Source organism: Eleginops maclovinus, chromosome 8 (assembly GCF_036324505.1).
Source record: "Eleginops maclovinus isolate JMC-PN-2008 ecotype Puerto Natales chromosome 8, JC_Emac_rtc_rv5, whole genome shotgun sequence".
NCBI classification, from domain to species: domain Eukaryota; kingdom Metazoa; phylum Chordata; class Actinopteri; order Perciformes; family Eleginopidae; genus Eleginops; species Eleginops maclovinus.
The window spans coordinates 15,448,499-15,467,293 of record NC_086356.1 but is presented as its reverse complement, the minus strand read 5'-3'; the positions used below and the strand labels follow the sequence as shown (position 1 = coordinate 15,467,293).

The 18,795-nt window shown below is 39.2% G+C and overlaps 2 protein-coding genes across 4 annotated transcripts; both read right to left on the bottom strand.

Annotated features, from left to right (window-relative positions):
- Window positions 1–231: 231 nt before the first annotated feature.
- Window positions 232–3,940, bottom strand: LOC134868230 (cyclin-dependent kinase 2-associated protein 1). 2 transcript variants are annotated; one of them, XM_063889203.1, is made up of 4 exons: window positions 3,742–3,940; window positions 2,034–2,134; window positions 1,560–1,686; window positions 232–853 (listed from the first exon to the last, which is right to left on the bottom strand). In XM_063889203.1, the coding sequence occupies exons 1-4, from the start codon at window positions 3,767–3,769 to the stop codon at window positions 786–788; spliced, it is 324 nt and encodes a 107-aa protein (XP_063745273.1). In that variant the 5' UTR covers window positions 3,770–3,940; the 3' UTR covers window positions 232–785. The 2 variants fall into 2 exon arrangements, with proteins under 2 accessions (XP_063745273.1, XP_063745272.1); XM_063889202.1 differs by lacking the exon at window positions 3,742–3,940 and adding an exon at window positions 3,125–3,317.
- Window positions 3,941–4,638: 698 nt separating this feature from the next.
- On the bottom strand, window positions 4,639–18,559 carry sbno1 (strawberry notch homolog 1 (Drosophila)). 2 transcript variants are annotated; one of them, XM_063889200.1, is made up of 33 exons: window positions 18,251–18,559; window positions 15,969–16,088; window positions 15,777–15,875; window positions 15,436–15,663; window positions 15,194–15,329; window positions 14,386–14,486; window positions 14,206–14,302; window positions 13,807–13,967; window positions 13,497–13,630; window positions 13,290–13,380; window positions 13,013–13,174; window positions 12,722–12,857; window positions 12,496–12,601; window positions 12,218–12,371; window positions 11,943–12,125; window positions 11,420–11,517; window positions 11,180–11,331; window positions 10,866–11,069; window positions 10,608–10,778; window positions 10,348–10,517; window positions 10,129–10,260; window positions 9,760–9,895; window positions 9,539–9,651; window positions 9,368–9,439; window positions 9,185–9,284; window positions 8,974–9,048; window positions 8,700–8,846; window positions 8,382–8,476; window positions 8,201–8,287; window positions 7,954–8,091; window positions 7,780–7,856; window positions 7,256–7,449; window positions 4,639–7,167 (listed from the first exon to the last, which is right to left on the bottom strand). In XM_063889200.1, the coding sequence occupies exons 2-33, from the start codon at window positions 16,086–16,088 to the stop codon at window positions 7,025–7,027; spliced, it is 4,212 nt and encodes a 1,403-aa protein (XP_063745270.1). In that variant the 5' UTR covers window positions 18,251–18,559; the 3' UTR covers window positions 4,639–7,024. The 2 variants fall into 2 exon arrangements, with proteins under 2 accessions (XP_063745270.1, XP_063745271.1); XM_063889201.1 differs by lacking the exon at window positions 18,251–18,559 and adding an exon at window positions 16,988–17,060.
- Window positions 18,560–18,795: the final 236 nt, after the last annotated feature.

The following is an 18,795-nucleotide window of genomic DNA, read 5'->3' as shown; positions in this document are numbered from 1 at the left end:
ACCTGTAAGTCGTACATTTACACACAACAATGGCATCAAGCTACTAGTAAGAAGCTGGCCTGAACATTGAGACCAATAGAAGGTCAGTATCTTGATTAAGAAATAAGTCCCATGAAGCATATCCGCATGAAAAAGTCCTCTTTCTCGACCACTATAATAAAAAGTTGGGTAGATCATCAAGACTGGGTGACGAGTGTCTAAAATGCACTGAATCATACAATGAAAACTATATTGAAAATACAATTTATTACACTGAGTAATAAATACATACAAAGATGCAAGTAACAGCATTTTCCTTTTTTGTAATACCAAAACCAACCTCAACACGAATGAACAGATGCATCTGGCACATCTCTGCCCTTCACTCACTCACAGTCGTGTGTGTTATAAGGGTCTGAAAAACAGACCAAAATACTATCAAAAACAAGTCTTTCCATCTACCCCTGTACAAGCCATGCGCTGTCTACAATTAACCCCTGGGCCCGTTCACATGCACAAATCAACGTTTTAAATATGAAGTCAAAACTAAGATCCCAAAAGTGGGGGATAAAAACACATATCAATGAATTCCAGTAACGCACACATGATTTAAATGATCCTCCAGAACCCTCCGGAGTCATGAACTGTGTTATTGTATTTTTTTTTCCTCTCAAGGAGCTTGCTTTTCCCATCCTTTCTTCATTTACTTCCTCTTCTCCAAGGAAGTGCCATGCAAGTTTTTTATTTTTTATTTCATGAGACGCACTCTGTTAGTTCTTCTTGCAGGGAGGAATGTGTGTTGGTAGCTAGGACCTGGCGTTTCTCTCCGTCTCTGCCAAACATTCACGCACCAATCCTCTGGCATGGATTATTCCTTAGAAAAAAGATGAATACAACTTAGATGAAGAAACTGTATTATACTGTAGGTTTTGCACTTTTTAGTCATTGGAATTGTGGCATGATCAGTAAAATGTAGGTAATGTATGATAATAAGGAGTAGTCATTGGAGAGTAAAATGTTCCCTATCAGTGTTTTACTATTATGTATGATGGGTTTGGATTAATATGCATGTTACATTTTATTGCTATAGATGTTAAAGGTTGTGCTAAGGTTATTTTCTTTATGTACTGTTGATTAGTTTAATCCACAGCAATGCATTACATTAAAACGCATCCTCATTATTTGAAGCATTGCTGTCCTGTGAGAACCCATATATTGGAGATGTTAATAATTAACTGTTAACTAAATCATTTTGACCAATTAGTTTATCAGTTGAAGAGAAAACAATCCAGCTGAATTAAGGGTTTTATAATTGTTTGTTTAGCTTATAATTAGAAGTATGATCTTAACCCATAAAGAAACACTATATTTTATCATTCAAAATCATCGTATCTAGACATACATGGTTTTCATGGAATGGAAAACTGTAATCTGAAAGTAACTAAATCCCTCAAGTGGAGTAAAAAGTACAATATTTCACTATTAGAAGTTGAAAGTTCCATTAATACAAATACTCAAGTTCAGCAGAAGTATTTTGAAAATGTAAGAATACTTATTTAAGCGTCAAAGTTAACAATTACCTCTTTTCAGTCTCTCCATTGCACTCTTGCTTCCAGCATATGTGGGCCTGATTTCCTTCCCAAGCTCTTCGATGATGGCCAGCAGCTCTGCATATTTGTTTTGAGGCACTTGGCTGCCACTGGAGCCCTGAGGTTAGAGGAAACAGAACAAGATAAGCCAGGTTCAACACATTTCCCATCGATTTCAGTATGCGAAATGTAGGAAAGAACACAAATAAGTTACACAAAATGTAAGGCTTTACAGAAAAAGCACTCTTTTTTAAAGACACTTTTGATCTGTTGACAAACTATTTAAAAGTGTAACACGTAAATTGTACACATCAAGATCAGTTATCTAGTTGTGTAAAGTACTAGTCTACCATTGACCATTACCATCTTCCTTTTACATCCTCGGCTAATGGAAGTTCAAGAAATTCATTTTAATAGCATATAGAATCAGATGCAATGTCAGAGCACATCAGACCAGCAGTTTACCTGTGAGAATCCCAGAGATGGAGGTCCATAATCGCTCAGAAGCGGCCTGTAGGACTGCAACGTGGCCAGGTTAGCTGCTGAGGCAGACTGGAGGCTTCCAACTGTTCAAAAATCACAAAAGGGAAGCGTTTAAGATGTACAGCATATATTGTTTTCATTGTTGTGTAAGGTCAAAGTATTTCAGAAAATAATGAAAAACATCCTTTACATTTGACCAAAAACAGAAGTACGGTCGTTTAGTTTGTTTTGTGTAATTTATTTTTGTGGGCCTAAAATAACATGTTTCTGCATTGATAATAAAATGTATATTAATCAAAAAGTTAAATGTATAACAATGTTACAAAGACAGGACACATGTAAGCCGTGGTGGAGGAAGTATTTCAATAGTTATGTGAAAGTAGCCTACTATACTACATTGTAAACATACATTGTTACCAGTAAAAGTCTTGCATTCAAACTCTTAAGTAAAAGTAAAAAAGTAATAGCATTACAAGTACAAAAGGTAAAAGTTCTCATTATGAACTTTAGTATCATATGCATTAAATCGTAAAAAACACATCTACATTCTTAATTCCACCACAGAGCCTAGGCATGCTTTTGTCCTCAACCCTTGCCGCTCCCCTGCTGCTTTGTTCGGCTGCAATAATCTGCCTCCAACGCGAGATGTCCTCGAAGAGTCATAAAAAAATTCAGAGGCAGATCAATCAGCAGCTCCGACCGAGGAGCATCATGGAGGAAACGGAACAAGGCTGGCTCAAGAAGACACAAGTGATACATTTTTGTCACCGTGAAACGGCACCCACCCGGCGGGACCCGGACCCCGGACGACGGTTAACGGCATTTTAGGAACCGTCGCCTTGTCGTTTCTCACGTTAACCGTCTTTCTCAGCGGCTGATAGCACGGATGGCGCTCTTTTACATTAGTAATAATGGCGGATATGAATTAGCCTAGCTCCCAGGATCTGACCCTATATATATAACTGGACAAAAACTACAGACACGGTCTTTCTCCAGGTATTCTCCGAGACCCTGAATTTAACACTCGATTTAACGGACGGATACTTTGATTTTCCGCCATTTTTTCTCCTTACCCTGGTTCCCAGAAGTTCCCGGAATGTGCTGATGGACATTGGGTTTATAAGACATTCCCAAAGACATTGTAAATTAAAGAAATAAAAATGACCCGAAATTCAGTGAAGCGTCTGTCTCTCACTTTTTGTTTACAACAGCGGCACCGGCAAATATGGCCGTCACTTTATATTGACACCCACTATGCTTTCTAACACTGCTACTATCCATTGCGGGTTACCAAAAAAAACGGTTAAATTGTGATTTCGACGATAAAGCGAAGGATTTCAGCCGCGGTTTCACACACATTTAGCACGTTTTACTCAACATCAATCGGGAAGTCTACTTTAAAATACACTTTTAAAATACTTTATTAAATTAAGGGATGTTTAAACAGGTGATATGTTAAGTATGTCTGGACTTTTTCCTATACATTTGAAGTGTTCTTTTGAATTTTACACCACATTTAGAGACAAACCCCAATGTTTAAATGCAAGATAACTAACTTCGTACATGTTTATTAAATTTAAGGTTCAATTTAACATTTATGCAGATTAGTTATGAGAGTAAACGCTTTTTGTTGAAGGTATATATCACCACTTTTCCTCTCAAATGAGAAAACGAGCTTGTTTGCAGATACCTGTCTTTGTCTGTGGGGGCGCATCCATTGTTTCGTATATAAGTGAATCTGTAGAGCTTTTACATTAACCAAAATTAAAAGACGAATTAACAGTTTATGAAGGATCCACTCATATTTTGAAGGCATGTAGCTGTGTATCCTCTCTTCTTGCACACAGATGCCTCAGTAGTTTGTCCCACCAGGCTCTTCTGACCACATGGTTGGACACACCAGCACAAGGTTTGGCCCAATCCTGGCCCAGAGTCATGACCTCTGACCCCAGGGAAGCAGTGGGATGGCCCCTAACAAATGAATAGATAATAGTGAGTGAGGGGTTAGTACTTTCCCTACAGCCCCTAAAGTCAAATAAACCTGACATAAAATATGACCAATTTACACTTTTAGGGTATTTTTTACACAAAAGATTTACATTTAAGGTGGATGTTTGCAGTGTTGTTCCCCATTGAGCATGTTGCTTGATGATCATACACTAATATGTTTTGGCCTGATATTCATTATAAGTTTTTAAGTCTTTAAAATAACTATGATAATAATTTATTGACTTACAATTAAATGTGTTTCATCATCCAAATTAAATACTAAAGTAAAAATATTGAATAAGCAAAATGGCCTTTTTCAGATGACCACATTTTAAATAATTGTCTTTATAAGTTCATCGCCTTAATGCTGTAACATGTAAAGGTGAAGTAAATTTAACTATTTTATATACTGCTAGGTGATATAATTATACATCACGTTTTTTTAAAATTATTTTTGTATTTATCAAAATTTGCAGTGTGAAAATAAATGTAGAACAAATACAAATTTGCTCAAGGATGAAATCAGAATAATGAGACATATAAGTTGACATTTTGGATCCCAATATAATTACATTAAATAATCAGCAGTACTATTAAGTAGAAGTATACCAAGCTTTATTGAGCATCACACTCATTCAGGTAATGTTGAATTTTGTACAACTCCGTTACTAGTGCAACTCGTGCAATGATGAAGTGTTTAAACTTTAAAAAGGAAGCATTCTGCCATTACGGCATCCAAAAACTATGTTCCGGAGTCAGCAGTCCGTGTATATAACTCAGAAAGACAAAATAAAAACAATTTGTTGGCTTATATATGGTAATTATTCAAGTTATAATACTTCCAATTCAAGATTTTCAATTGTCTCTCCCATTTCTGTCGGTCAGGAATCTGTGTTTATCCTTTTATAAAGTGTACAAAATGCAAATGGGTATGATACAAACACTTCTTCTTTCCTATTACACTTGTTTCTAAATGCTTCAATTGTGAAAAGAGAGTACAGTTAACATTAACTAATGTGCAGGTTAACGATGTGTCCGAGCACATGGTGATAGAAAACACATCCGTTTTGTATAATTATCAGCATTTAGGACAGTTTGTGTATCCAGACTTATGTCGGTCCTTTCCAGTGCAGTTTTAACAAAATGTAATATAGGACTGAGAGGCAAAAGAGGAGGGTTACTTTTCAACAAAAGCAGTCATCCGTTTCCTTAACAGCTCAGCTTCAGAGAGATGTGTTAGAAACATGTACTGAGAAAATGAGCTGTAAATACAGCCACCACAGAGCAGCATTACAGAGTAGAGGTGGAGCACTGTGAGCTAAGATCATGCATTTCAGATTCTTTATTAAAGATGTTTCTTCGTTATTTATTTTTTTCAAAGAGGGTCTTTGTACGAGTTTAAACCCTGAGCAGAATTCTTTAGAAAAAGGAACAAAATAAATATTACATCTGAAGTAGAGCACTTGATTCTCTTCAAGGATTTCACATTGCTCACAATTCCTCAGCTGCTTTAATGTATGCAATTGTTGCTGTTAACATGTTTCTTGTCATTTGAATAAGAGTTAGTACAGCAAGGTATTACTGACATCACACCATTTTTTCCCCTCAGACATAAGGCAAGGCAAAGACCAAAGGTGGTTTTAACCCGCAACACAAACTACAAAGAAAAGTTTTTAACAGACTGGGTAGAAGGGAGAATAAATGATTTACTGCTTAAATAGAACAGCAGTTATTTCTCCTATCAACATGTATACGCAGTATATAAACATTTAATAAATGGTTTGCAAAATATTTGTAGTTGTGATCAGATATGCATTTATAAACACTACTTTCAATCGTTTTAACTCCTCCTGCTGTTTAAACAGACAATGAATGGCACAAAGTTCCTGTAGTATGAAGCATGTCTTTGAAGGAGAAGTTAAAGTCCTTATAACTACAATACAGTGTGTTGTAAACAATTAACAAACTGTCTGAATTCTGCTTATAAATGCTAAATGAAAACACTGTTGATAGCAGCTGTCCAAAAAGAAAGCCCCGTTTTCCTGATAAGACAAAACAACGTTTTAATATTATCTTTGGGAATCATTTCATTTCTCTCATTTCACCTTCATGTACTATAAAAAGAAACCAACAAAGAAGCTGACACTAAAATAACCAAGTCTTTTACAAATCAAAGTTTGACGTGTTAGTGCTTTGTAAAGGTGCTTGACTGCCGAAGCTTGATGTAATGATACAAAGACATACATATTTGGAAAACTCCAGGCTGTAATGGACACGGATAATCAGAAAACTACCCGCAGATATCAGGCTTCCTGTGTTTAGCTGGAATAATGTCCTACACCACTTTTTCTATCAGACTAATTTTTCCCTGGATTAGTGCTGAATGATGTCTGAGGAGCGATACATTGTTTTAATAATATATTAAAATGGGATTGTAGTTTAGCTTTAAATGCCCTTTTTAATGAAAGTCTGAAGCCTTCAGACTTTCACAGACATAGGGTTCTTTGTCTCATCCACCTTTGGTCTGAACCAAGAAAAAAGTCTTTGCTTCATACAAGGTAGTACAGGCTGAACATCTCATAGCATGTAGGAGAGGATAACTTAACAGCCACAGGTCAACATCCCCTCTAGATTTCGACTGTCTTGATCAATATATCACATATCTTTTCACTCTGAATGTCAGAGGACAAAACATCACCCATCAAAATCTGACAAGGTGAACACAGGAGTCTCTGAGAACTAAAAAAAGAAAAGAAAAGAAAAACCCTGAAATCTTTTCTCTGTACAACCACTGCTTTACATTTGAGAATCACCACAGCATGGTGTGACACCTCGAACCCTCAGAGAGAAAGGGATGGGGGTGTCGATACAGGACAAGGGGCAGCGGTCCTGGAGCCTGCAGTGCAGAGATAGAGGCTCATGAGTCAGATCCCTTCTGATTGGGATGTGAACTTGAGACGGGTTTTAACGCGGTCCACCCCAAACTATGTGTTGGGGGCATGACTGAGACTTTGGGGGTGCAGCTGCTGCCGTTTCTGCAGCTCCTGCACGGCGAGCTGCTGGCTCTGGTCCGATGTTGAGAGCTTGTTGATTAATGCAGCCACGCAGTTCACTGGAATGATCAGACCTGTAAAAGAAAGAAATAGTTAACAATGAACTATGAGCTTATCATTTTCCTTAAAAGAATAATTAAAAATAGCAGCCTTTCAACTTACCGACTATTCTCTGTCCATCTTCCGTTCTGAGGCGGACAATCTGCACCTTCACATTGGTTCCACTGAGCGGGGTGAGCACTTCCTCCAGCTCGTTCCACACACTGAGCACAGAGCCACACAGAACGTAGTACGTCCGACACCGGAGACCAACTTCACACAGAAGACCCACAGAGGCTTTCTTGCAGTTACCCCGCCTGTAAGTAGAAACAGGTTTCTACGTTGAATGATCACAGCTGTCTATATTCTATATTTTCACGGTTCAACAAATCCCAACAAGAAAAACCAGCATTTCTTTTTTTTGCTTCCCTAACTTGTTGACCTATGACATCATGACAAATATTGAATTGTTTGACTGATTGTAGTTTGAATCAAACATTAGAAACAGCAGTAGAAATCTTGCATTTGTTGACTATTCTTTTTCAGCAAGGCAATTATCCACATTTGGGGCTCCAGAAGCAGAACAAAGTTAAACATATAGAATAGGATCAGACCTGAGCTTTAATAGACATCTAAAGTGCACATACCAAAATGCATGAGAGCAGATCTTTGCTGACGACAGATACTGGTCAGTCCAGTGCTGCTTGGCGTCGTCTGACATAACCTAACGTCGCAAAAAGGAAAAAACAACCGTCTTGATTAACCACATAAAGCATTGGGGATTTATTTTCATATTAATTTTACTACAAACAATGTTTTACCTTTTTAAACTTCTTCTTGATGTCAGTGTACGTCTCCAGTTTGACCTGTCTGCCGGTGTTCGGCCTGTAAACCAGGAAGAGCCTCTTCTTGGGGTTCACCTCTTTGACCAGTATGGCTGTTTTCTTGTTGTTCCTCATCTGAAAACAACATGAAACCAAAAACTCAGGGACACTCTGCTGAAGTAATATTAACCAAAAGCTTGTGGAAATGAGGCATGTGTGAGAACCTTTCTCAATCTTCTCATACCTGAACATAGAAGCCATCATCCCCTCCATTCTGATCTGCCCAGACATGTGTGGCTTCCTCCCATGACATCCCCCTTTCCACACTTACCTGTGAAAATAAATACAAAGCCAGGGTAAGTAACTGCAAACTAACTATATCCAAAAGAGCAAAGGGGCATATTGAGATTAATATATGAACTTACGTTGTACAGCTCCACATGTCCTGCTGTGGTGTATCCTGGAGTTAGGAATTTCTTGCAGTCTATCTTCTTCACCTTCTCATCACCAGAGCCCAGATCTGATATGATGACAGAAGCAAATTATTTTTACCAACATTTGATACTTTTCAGAAACAAGGTGGCACTGAAATTGTGATATTCAGGGCAGAAAGATCGGTATGACTCAAGTGATTTTGTCACAGAGGAAAACACTTTAAATGATTGAACATATTAGAATGCTTTCTGCCTCAGTTTTGCTTCTGTATTTGTGACAGCGGTTAATTAAGAGTGTGGCCACCTTACCGAGAATGCCCATGTCATATCTGCCACTCTTCTTGGCTTCCTGAATAACTGCTGCCAATGTGTCAGAAAAGTATTGGAACAAGGCATTCTGCTGCTGGACCTCCATGCCCAAAATACGGTTCAGGAACTTCCCCATGTTGTTGTAATCTGTAGCAGATACAAAGGATGTACATTACATTCACGTGAAAGTCCACAATACTGTACAAGCGTTGCACTTCATATCAAACAATATAAACTGTTGAAATGTCATTTATTTTAAAAATGATGAAGTCACCTTTGTCCAGTATCATTGCACTAAATCGTTCGTCCAGATTTATGATGCCCACACCTATTAATCCAATTTGAATTTCTACAGGAGAAATTACTGTTATTGACGACAATAGATCAAAAAACAGTAAAAAGTTACACATCAGTTTTCCAAAACAAAACTGGTTAGGAATATTTTGACTGAGGGAAATGCATTCACTGCATTTAACTCAAAGTACCTTTGAAGAAATCCCCTCTAAAAGTAGTTGGTGGAGGAACTAATGGAGAATCCAGCTTCACGATAGACTTCATCACAATTTCCAGAGCATTTCTGCCATACTGTAGCAAGGACAAACATGAGTGAGTCACTGGCAAACACAAACAACAATGAAACGTCTGAGGCAAAGGCTTGATGCGCTTACTTTGTTGTCAAAATTAAACCGGCTGAGGTCTCGAGTTTCTGTTGCTCTTCTGTCTCCGTGAGTGAGAGCACCCTGTTTCAAAGATTTAACAAATACAGTTCATATTTAATGTAAATCTAACACTTCCTTTAAGTGCTAATGTTCTTTATTATTCATTCAAAAAGTCCTTACCAGGCTTTCTAGTCTTTTGGCAACAATGGATGCAAATCTCTGCTCTCCTGCCAGCTCAGAGATAAGGAAGACATATTCTGGAGCCGTGACCTGGTTAGACCTGTGAGTTCTCCCTGTGTCCAAACAACACATTTGCACAATGAGATAATGGTATTCCACGTGTGGAATAACTGGCACTAAGTTTGGTTGTGCCTTCACAGTGAGGTTTTCGATCTACTGACCGAACTGCTGTATGGCTCTGTCTGCGCTCCACGGCAGCTCCAGTGTCATATGGACTCTCCGCCGCTGGTTCTTCACTCGGCGATCGGCCTGCAGGGATATACCAGAACTAGCAGCTTCCGAGATGATGGCTATGTTCTGGTTGAAAACAAACAGACAATGAACATTACTTTTCACGTACAAATGTGGAATGAGCAGCCACATCAACCACAAGCTAATTAAATCACTAGGTTGGAGGTCATCAATTCTAATATCTTCCTCAGATTAATATTGCACATTACAACAATTCCCCCAAGGACGTTAAGCACCACACTTCTAATAAGTTCTGAGCTACAGTTTAGTGCCCAGTTTCTTAAGAATGTTGCCTTTACCTTCTCTCCATCCATGAACCGTTGCTTCTCTGTGAGATTGAGGATTTCCACCGGGACATCCAGCTCAGAGCGGGATTCATAGGTGATGGTGCCGTCGTCATTGCTGACCACACGACCTTTTCGGCCAGTCATCTGTAGGAAAGTTAAAGAGACCGTCAAGCGATATAAGACACAAATCAAATGATACACCTTTATTAAACAAAGGAATGGAAACATTACCTCAGCTACGTTCTCAGGTCCTCCCAGTTCATCTATGAGCTCGTCCAGAGTGTTGGGAGGCAGATCCTCAGCTAACTCATCCAGTTGTTCCAGCAGATCTCTCTTCATTTTCTGGGCATTGTCCACTGCATCTTCACTTGTTAGGCAGCTGTCCTGACTCTCTGCCTTGACTAAAGAACAGATAAAAAAAAGGCATTTATGATCCACAATGCTCAATTTGAGTCTCGTAATCCTGCTTTGCCATGTGGTATTGTGCTTACCAATGGCAGGTGTGCTGGGGGGTGCAACAGGGGCAGTGAAAGCGGGCCTGGTGGACCCCAGCCCGGAGGCTAACAAGGCACTTTGAATGCAGTCGGGGTCAATGCTCTTGCTTCTCTTTTTCTTCTTCTTCTCCTTTCCTTTCTTTGGTTCTTTTCTGATCAGCCATGGATCTAAAACAAAGCAAGGCGTACATGTTTCCTGTTGGCACTGAATGATGAACAGAAAAAAATATTTCACAACCTCCTTAACTGTCTCACCATCTTCATCGTCGTCATCTGACTCGTCTCTGAATGGGTTGAAATCGTCGTCTTCGTCCCCTGAGCTGACAGATTTGAAGCTGTCGTCACTCTCTTTACCAGACTCTCTGTCTGACTCCTCTGACTGGCTCTCCTCCGAGCTGGTACCTGACAAGCCACCATGCTTGCGAGGCTTCTTTTTCTGCTGCTTTTTTACATCTGAACCTGGAGAAATAATCATCATAAATGTAAATGAGTCATGTCACAAGGCATCTTTAGGACAAAGCCATCTGTGATTTCATGAAGTCTTCTGAGAAGTTTTAGCTTTTTCTTACCTTTCCGTTTTTTGCCCTTCTGTTCTGGTTGTGCTGCAGGCTCAATGGGTGAGGGGGTCTTCTTAGCTGAGAGGTCGATACCTAGCAGAGTGTAAAGCTTCTGTCTGTCAGGGGCTGGGAAGTGCTTCTCAACCAGGGACTGCAGCACACCTCTACAGCAACACAAAAAACAATTATTTATAGTAGCACACATAGGATATTTGTCTTGTTTTTTCTTTTTTATATTAAGTCTGTCCGTACTTTGCAGTCGACACAAAGTCATTGAGCTCTCCTCCTCCTTCCTCCAAGGCCTCAAGTGTTCTGGCTTCTCCCGTGGACTGAAGGCCGATCACCACGCACTGCAGAGGACATGTACATAATGTTAGAGCAGGCAGCACAACATGAATAGTCTCAGAAAACAAAGCAAAGCATTAATCTCTAGTTTTTCAGTGCTGACCAGAGAAACATTACATTTTCCATAACTTGATTTTTCCCAATTGGTTATAAACATTTGAGCCCTCATCGCCTCAGGAAGCAGAACTCTCAGTATGGCTGCTAATAAGCCTTAGATTGCAGTTCAATTTGTAAGTTTAATAATAAACAAAGTCAATTGTCATAAGTGCGTGCACATCTTTTTATTCATTCCATTTTCTGTGATAACTTTAAAGTTAATCCACCATTGTTATAAAAGGTGTTCATGTAGTTAATAAAACCCAACCGTACCGATGATTTGGAGAATTGTCAGCCTGATCATGTTCGGTTTGTATTTAAAGTTTAGTCTCACCTTTCCATTCTGGACCTCCTCTCGAGCCAGCTGCACCACTCTGCGGACTTTGGAGGCGATGCAGAGGTATTTGAAGAACCTCTGGTGAGCAGACCAGAACTGGCCCCACATGGACTTCTTCATGCGCTGCTCTGCATCCATCAGGTTGGCTGCCGCCTGGAACTTCTCTCGTGCAAGCACCCACTAGGAGAAGCATAGATCCAGTTGTAAACGACACAAAATAGATCACAGCAAGGTGACAAATGTGTTTGTTGTACTTATTTGGTGTTGCTTACCAGCTTGACAGATTTGTTGTACATTTTGATGTATTGTGGAGTCAGGGGAACCTCCTCGATCTTAAAGGTCACTCCTGTAAAACTCAATTGCCTTGCAATGTACATTCCCCTCAGTTTCATGTCCATGGCTACTATTTCCATGGCGCCCACACCTCTAAAATTGAAAAGAGAAAATGTGTCACATACTTGTTAGCACACGTTCCACTCACAAGCCTTCAAGCCCATGGCAGGGAAGTGCCCATTGCTGTTTAGTCACTTAAAGAAAAGAGGAAACTTACCTTCGCTCAACAGCTTGGATGAAGTTGTTAAATTCTCTGAAAGGTGTTTTAAGTCCCCAGATGCCGAGACGATTCATATAGGCCATATTCCTGGGTTCAGATGCACCTAATGAAAAACAATACATTGTCATAACGTACAGCGTTTGCACAGGCTTCCCCAACTCCATTTGAGTTTACAAAGCCAACCCTTTCAAAGAGATCATTTAATGTGATTACATCTACTAACCTGTAGCACTGGCATACACAACGCGAGCCTTGGGGAGTTTGTTCTGCAGTTCCAAAACTGCAAGACCAGTTTTTGTAGGTTTCGATGATCCAACTGGACATACATTTTTGGCTTTGTGACACTCGTCATACACAATCTTAAGACATTTAGTTAAGAAAAGTTATTATATATGAGCATAAAAGTATATATTATAAATCACTTTGCTCCAGTTAAGTTAATTACATTTTAAATCTCATGAAAAAGACAAAAGTGACATCTATGGTACCAACTGATGGCTGATGGAGAGGATACAACTCCGTCAAAGTCCTCCCCACACCAGTGGATAAGCTGTTGAAATCTGGTCTTGTACTTCCCTCCCGATTGGCTCTCTCCGATCAAGGAGGAGTAGGTGGCGAATATCACACCTTTCTTCACACTGCCATTGTGTTTTGAGGTGATTTTTCCATATTTGAACTGAAAGTATAATGCGTGTATTTGAGTCACAGTTGGTTGTGATCAGGGACACACTTTCCCTTCCTGTTACATTGTTCATCACCATTTTCATATGTGTATCGTAAAATGATCTTACCTTGTTCAATGAGTGAACCTGGATGTTTTTGGCCCCTATGTCCTTTAAATCCCTTTCCGCATCATACTTCAAGTCGTTAGAGACACTGAACCTGAACAAAAGAGGAGAATATTAGTGAGGTTAATTCTGTCGGCAAAGCATTTATTTTAAAAAGGTGATAGTTTTTAAATCAGTATTGAATATAATGTAAAGGATTGGGATATTTACCAAAGTGATCTCTTTCTGCCCAAAAGGTAATTCTCATGGATGATGCCTGCAATGGTCCGGCCTTTCCCCACACCTGCTCCATCTCCAATCAAATATGCAGCTCGATCACCACAGGGGAGGAATGTCTCATGTTGCTTTGGTACACAGGGACAAGAAATCAATAATTAAAACTCCACAAGTTTTCCTTTCAAAAGGTTACTTTCAAATTTAGTGTCATAGTAAAAAAAAAAGTTATCATCATAGAGCTTTACTGCATTGATGAAAACCATCATAGTTTATATAGTCTATACATTTAACAACCTGAGCTTACCTGAGCAGCATATGTTATTGCCTCCAGCTGCAGTGCAGACAGGCAGCCACGATCAATGACTTCTTCTGAGATGGACAGTCTGTACCACACGTCTGGAGGGTTAACACTGGACAGGGAGCTGGTCTCCACCACAGGATCCGGATGCCGCTGGCCAATCTTTACTGCATTGACAAACCGAATGGTTTAGTGGATGAGCAAATCACAATAGCAGTATGTTTTTTTTTTTATCTGATTGAGCACCACTGGCAAGGTTGATTCTGCAGTTACTTCACTGTAACATATACTTCTTCTTTGTGGTCTTTTTTGTGGAATAGAGTGTTGGGGCTGAACTAGATTATATTACAAAGTATTCTGTAGTATAATACTGCCATTGTAGTTCCACACAACAGTAATACTTACACTTCATTGGCATGTACTCTGCATAAGTCTCCGCATGACCCAACTCGTCCTCCTCTTCCTCCTCAGGCTCATCCTCTTCCTTCATCCCTGGGATTTTCTTTACCCATAGATTGACATAACAATAATGTTAACACCATAACACATTTTGCAACAATTATCAATGATTATAACAATAGTTACCATTGAATGTGAGAAGGGCTGCATTTTAACATCTTCATTCATCCATATCCTGGAAGAATCTTTACCCAATACTTCTTTCTTGATCCCATTGTTCATTTCAGCTGAAACACCGACAGAGAAAAAACAATTCAAGTACTATTTTTTTAACATAACAATTTGGATCAACAGGATTGAATTGGCTTGTGTTGCAGAGAACTATAGCTGAAAGAAAAAAAATAAGAGCCCACCGCAAAAATGATCAGTTTCTCTGGTTTTACTATTTATAGGTAAAATTATAGGTTTGAGTAAAATTAACGTTTTTTTATTTTATTCAATAAACTACTGACAACATTTCTGGGTGGGAATTCAACAGACTCTGGAATGGAATGGCTGCCGTACATGTAGAGACTAAGATTTAAGATAAATGTCGTCTCTTTTTCCAGAGCTGTATGCGTTTTAAGCATAAAACACAGAACATCACATTGTTCAGGCTTAAGAAATGTGAGTTTGATGCTTCCCTTTGAGTAACGTGATATCTAAAATCTAAATCGATGTTTTTTAATAATTTTCAGACCAAACGTTCAAGATATAATAAGCTTATATAATGAAAGTAATAGTGAGTTCCAGCCATAGTGCAATTATTTTCAAATAAAACTTTGAACTTCTCAAAAATAATTTAACGAAGAGGACCATGAAGAGTTTTTAAATAGGTCAGATGTCACACAAACAATTCTTTAGAACTATAAATCACAACTGATGCAATTTGTTATTAATTTGGAATGGGTTATAACACCTATTGGTACATATGAATACAATAACATTAATTGACCTGTTGCTGTTGCTGAAGCTACTGGTGGAGCGATATTAGATGGAGGCTTCAGTCTCATAAGCTCCATCAAACTGTTCCCCTTAAGACCAGTGGTCCTCACATTGCCAGTCCGGAGGAGGTCTTTCAGCTGAATTTGCTACAACAACAAAAATAATGTATATATAATTAGAATAATCAAAAGAAATGCATTTCTCCAAGCTGTTACGGCCTTGGAATGGTCTCCATGTTTTCCACAAACGTACCTGATCTCTGTTAGAAGGCACTACTGTTGGCGCTGAAGAAGGAGTACTCGTGGAGGAAAGGGTTGAAGTTCCTCGCAGAGCTGAATTACTAACATGGACCACTTTGGTGACAGTTATGGTATGTTTGATGGGATTTGTTACTGATTGTTTGGTCACAGCAGCTCCTAGTGACGGCAACTGATTCAGCTGATTTAAGACAAACGTGGTGGTTGATGGCTGAGGTTTGTGCTGTGGAAGAAATTGAGCAGAGAGAATAAATGACTGTACAACAAAACTCCAGCTCCAATTTAAGATTTCTCTTCAATAATTAATTAAGGGAGGTGGTCGATCTGTAATCTCACCCTGATGGTAACAATCGGGACTGGAACTGGAGGATCATTTCGAATAACATCCACCGACTCTGTCCCCCCAATACCCTCCAGGGCACTGATGGAGATAGACTGGAAGAGGAGCAAAAATCAGAACATTAACATATACAGTTGTGAGAACATGAAGAAATCAATTCTCCTCCATTGGAACAAAGACCAGCTTACTTGCTGGGTTGTGGAGGGCTGTGCAACATCCTGAGAATCAAGATCAAATAGGCCAAAATCATTTGGACAAATGCCACTCTCACTCAGGGCAGCAAGGAGTAAATCCTGTCCAGGATCCATCTACAAGACAAGAATACATCTATTAATAACAGTGATACAATTATAGACGAGGACAAGGTTTACAATTAGTGGATTCAATCACTACACAAAACACACTGGAATCAATTTTGATAGTCGATTAAACATGTACATTGAATTCAAAGAAAGGTAGTCAAACATGTGCAGGTTATAGCGTCTTAAATTGTGAAAAGTTACAGCTTTTGGTTATAACCGGTGATGAAGAAAAATTATTTTGTAAAAAACAAATAAAAACACAAGAAATGTTCTGCTGAACTCTAACATTTTCACAGCATAATGCATGCACACAACAACACTAGCGAGTTCAACATTTTAGTTTTGCATACAAAATTTCTTGCTAACTGTATTGACTAAATGGAAAATGAAGAGAGTCATTGTGTATTAAAAAGGGAGTGGTGTGTGTAAATAAAACAATGGAAGAGACAAATATTAAGAATAAAGGTCTACCTGCCCAAGAGGTTACCAGATGAGGCTAACAACCACAAGCATAATATCAAACTAATAAATAGTTTAAACTCAATGTGGGATAGCTATAAGTGAAGCAATGCTTACAAAAACAAAATCCAAACAGAAATGTGCCCCTCAAAAACCACATGAACTAAGAATAACAAAAAGGATATTAGAACCCACATGTGTGATACAGCATGAGATGAAACACGGGATGCGATATAAAATGCAATGCCCAGTTTCCCAATGAAACACAAAGGGTAAATAATACCTTTAGTATTAAAAGACCAAACGTGTATAGTTCGCCTATAACACACACGGTATTTCAATTCAACGTAAGCATAACACATCTATTTAAACGTTCACCTCGCCGTATCTCGTCCTGCAGGACACACTGATATTAATATTAAAAACGTAACGCTGAATCGAGATACCTAAAATCGCTCCAAATCCCGAAAAACTATGATTTGTAATGAGAGTTTGCCATTTCTAACTGCAGCGTCTGCACACCAGGTCAGACTTGTTCCAAAGTGACCCAAAACAAGACACGTGTTTGCAATGCCGTGCTTTAGTGCCTACAACTTCCTGGTCCCTCTGACTCTAACGCCCCCGACCTCCTAGCTGGCTCCGCAGGTTGCTCATTTTAATAAAAACAGGCATATATGATGTATGATGGGACCATGCTTTTTGAACACTGCTGTATTTCAACACACTCATGTATTTCAGCATACTAATGCTAACCTTTGCCTTACTAGCTGTCATACCAGCTAGCTTGTTAAACTAGCCTGAGTAAAGCAGGGTGACACGGCTAAACTGTGCTAACAGAGAGCTAACGTACTAAGACAGTCTCAAATTCATTTCAGAGACACAACAGTGAGAACAAACACCTTAATGCCCAACAAGAAACTACAGTTTGAAAATAGCTTTGTGTCATTAACAGTCACCACGGAGACATATGTCAGTTAGCTTTTAACGTTATCCACGCTGTGACCAATTACTAATAATGCGCATTTCATACCTGTTAATCAGTCATAGTTTTAGGTTACAGAACAAGTTGTTGACATTATAACGCAACAAGTTCGCAAGATAAAACTTAATGTACCCCAAGGGAAATTGTTGTTCCACAGTTGCAATACAACGTGGGGAAGAATAACTACACAGTGAACTTGAGCTATTTTCATTATGTGTGCATTCAAAGTTCAAATAGAAGTGTATGTTTTATTCATTTTGTGAAAATAACTCTAAACATATTTGTCAAGTAGAAGTAGATGGCAAATGGTGAAATACTAAATAAACAGGTTGATGGTAAGGTGCAATCAAAGCTAGCTTGTTTTCGCTAACATGATACGTTGCTGATAAAATAACGCTAGCCAGCTTATATAGCACTAACAATAGGTTTTCAAAACAACGTCTAAACCTTACATTTGAGTGTGTCTTTTCTCAACCTTATCCCCCTACCGAGACAAGGCTAGGCGGCGGGGTTCAGCCATCAGCCCCCTCGCATTGTTGTGATAATGTACACGGTGTCATTGCTGTGGCGAAGCTAACATTAGCAACGAGGAGTAAACGTACACCTTAAAATTGACATTTACAATACTTCCTGTAATAACAATTACCAAGCCACAACAAGTTTGTGTTTATAATAACCGGGCCTTAAGTGTTAAAACTAACAAATCCCCAGGCTAAAATCCACTTACTTGACAGTTGAAGGGCTGCTCTCTCTCGCCGCTCCGGTTCGGCAGTTTGTTGTCCTCTTCGCTCCGCCGCGCTCACGCCATCTTTTTTTATCAAACGCTCAGCCGCATGCTGGTCACGTGACGCGAAGGCCCGTTTTCGCAGTCAAACTTCTCGCCCACCGTCGATAAAAACGGATATCTGGAAAGCTGCGGGACGTCCCTTTGCCACGATAAACCGATAAAAGCAAGAAAGTTAGCATTTCTAAAACGTTAGCACAAACGACAAACATAGCAGAGTCAGCGAGCTAATGCAACATCACGTGACCACGCGAGATCTTCGTAGGAAGTGACGATATGTTTTTTTTTCTTCTTCGCTGTTCTCTTCCTTTTTCGTTTTCCACCCTCTGCTTATTTTTATTTTACTTAGTTCTCTTTACACATCCATGCCTATTTCACGCCAGCAAAATACGACTTTTATTATCTGCATTTTCATCCTTTAATATTTTCTTGTAACCAAATGTGTATGTGTTCTCCCCCCTCCCCTGTTGGATCGTGATGACAATCAC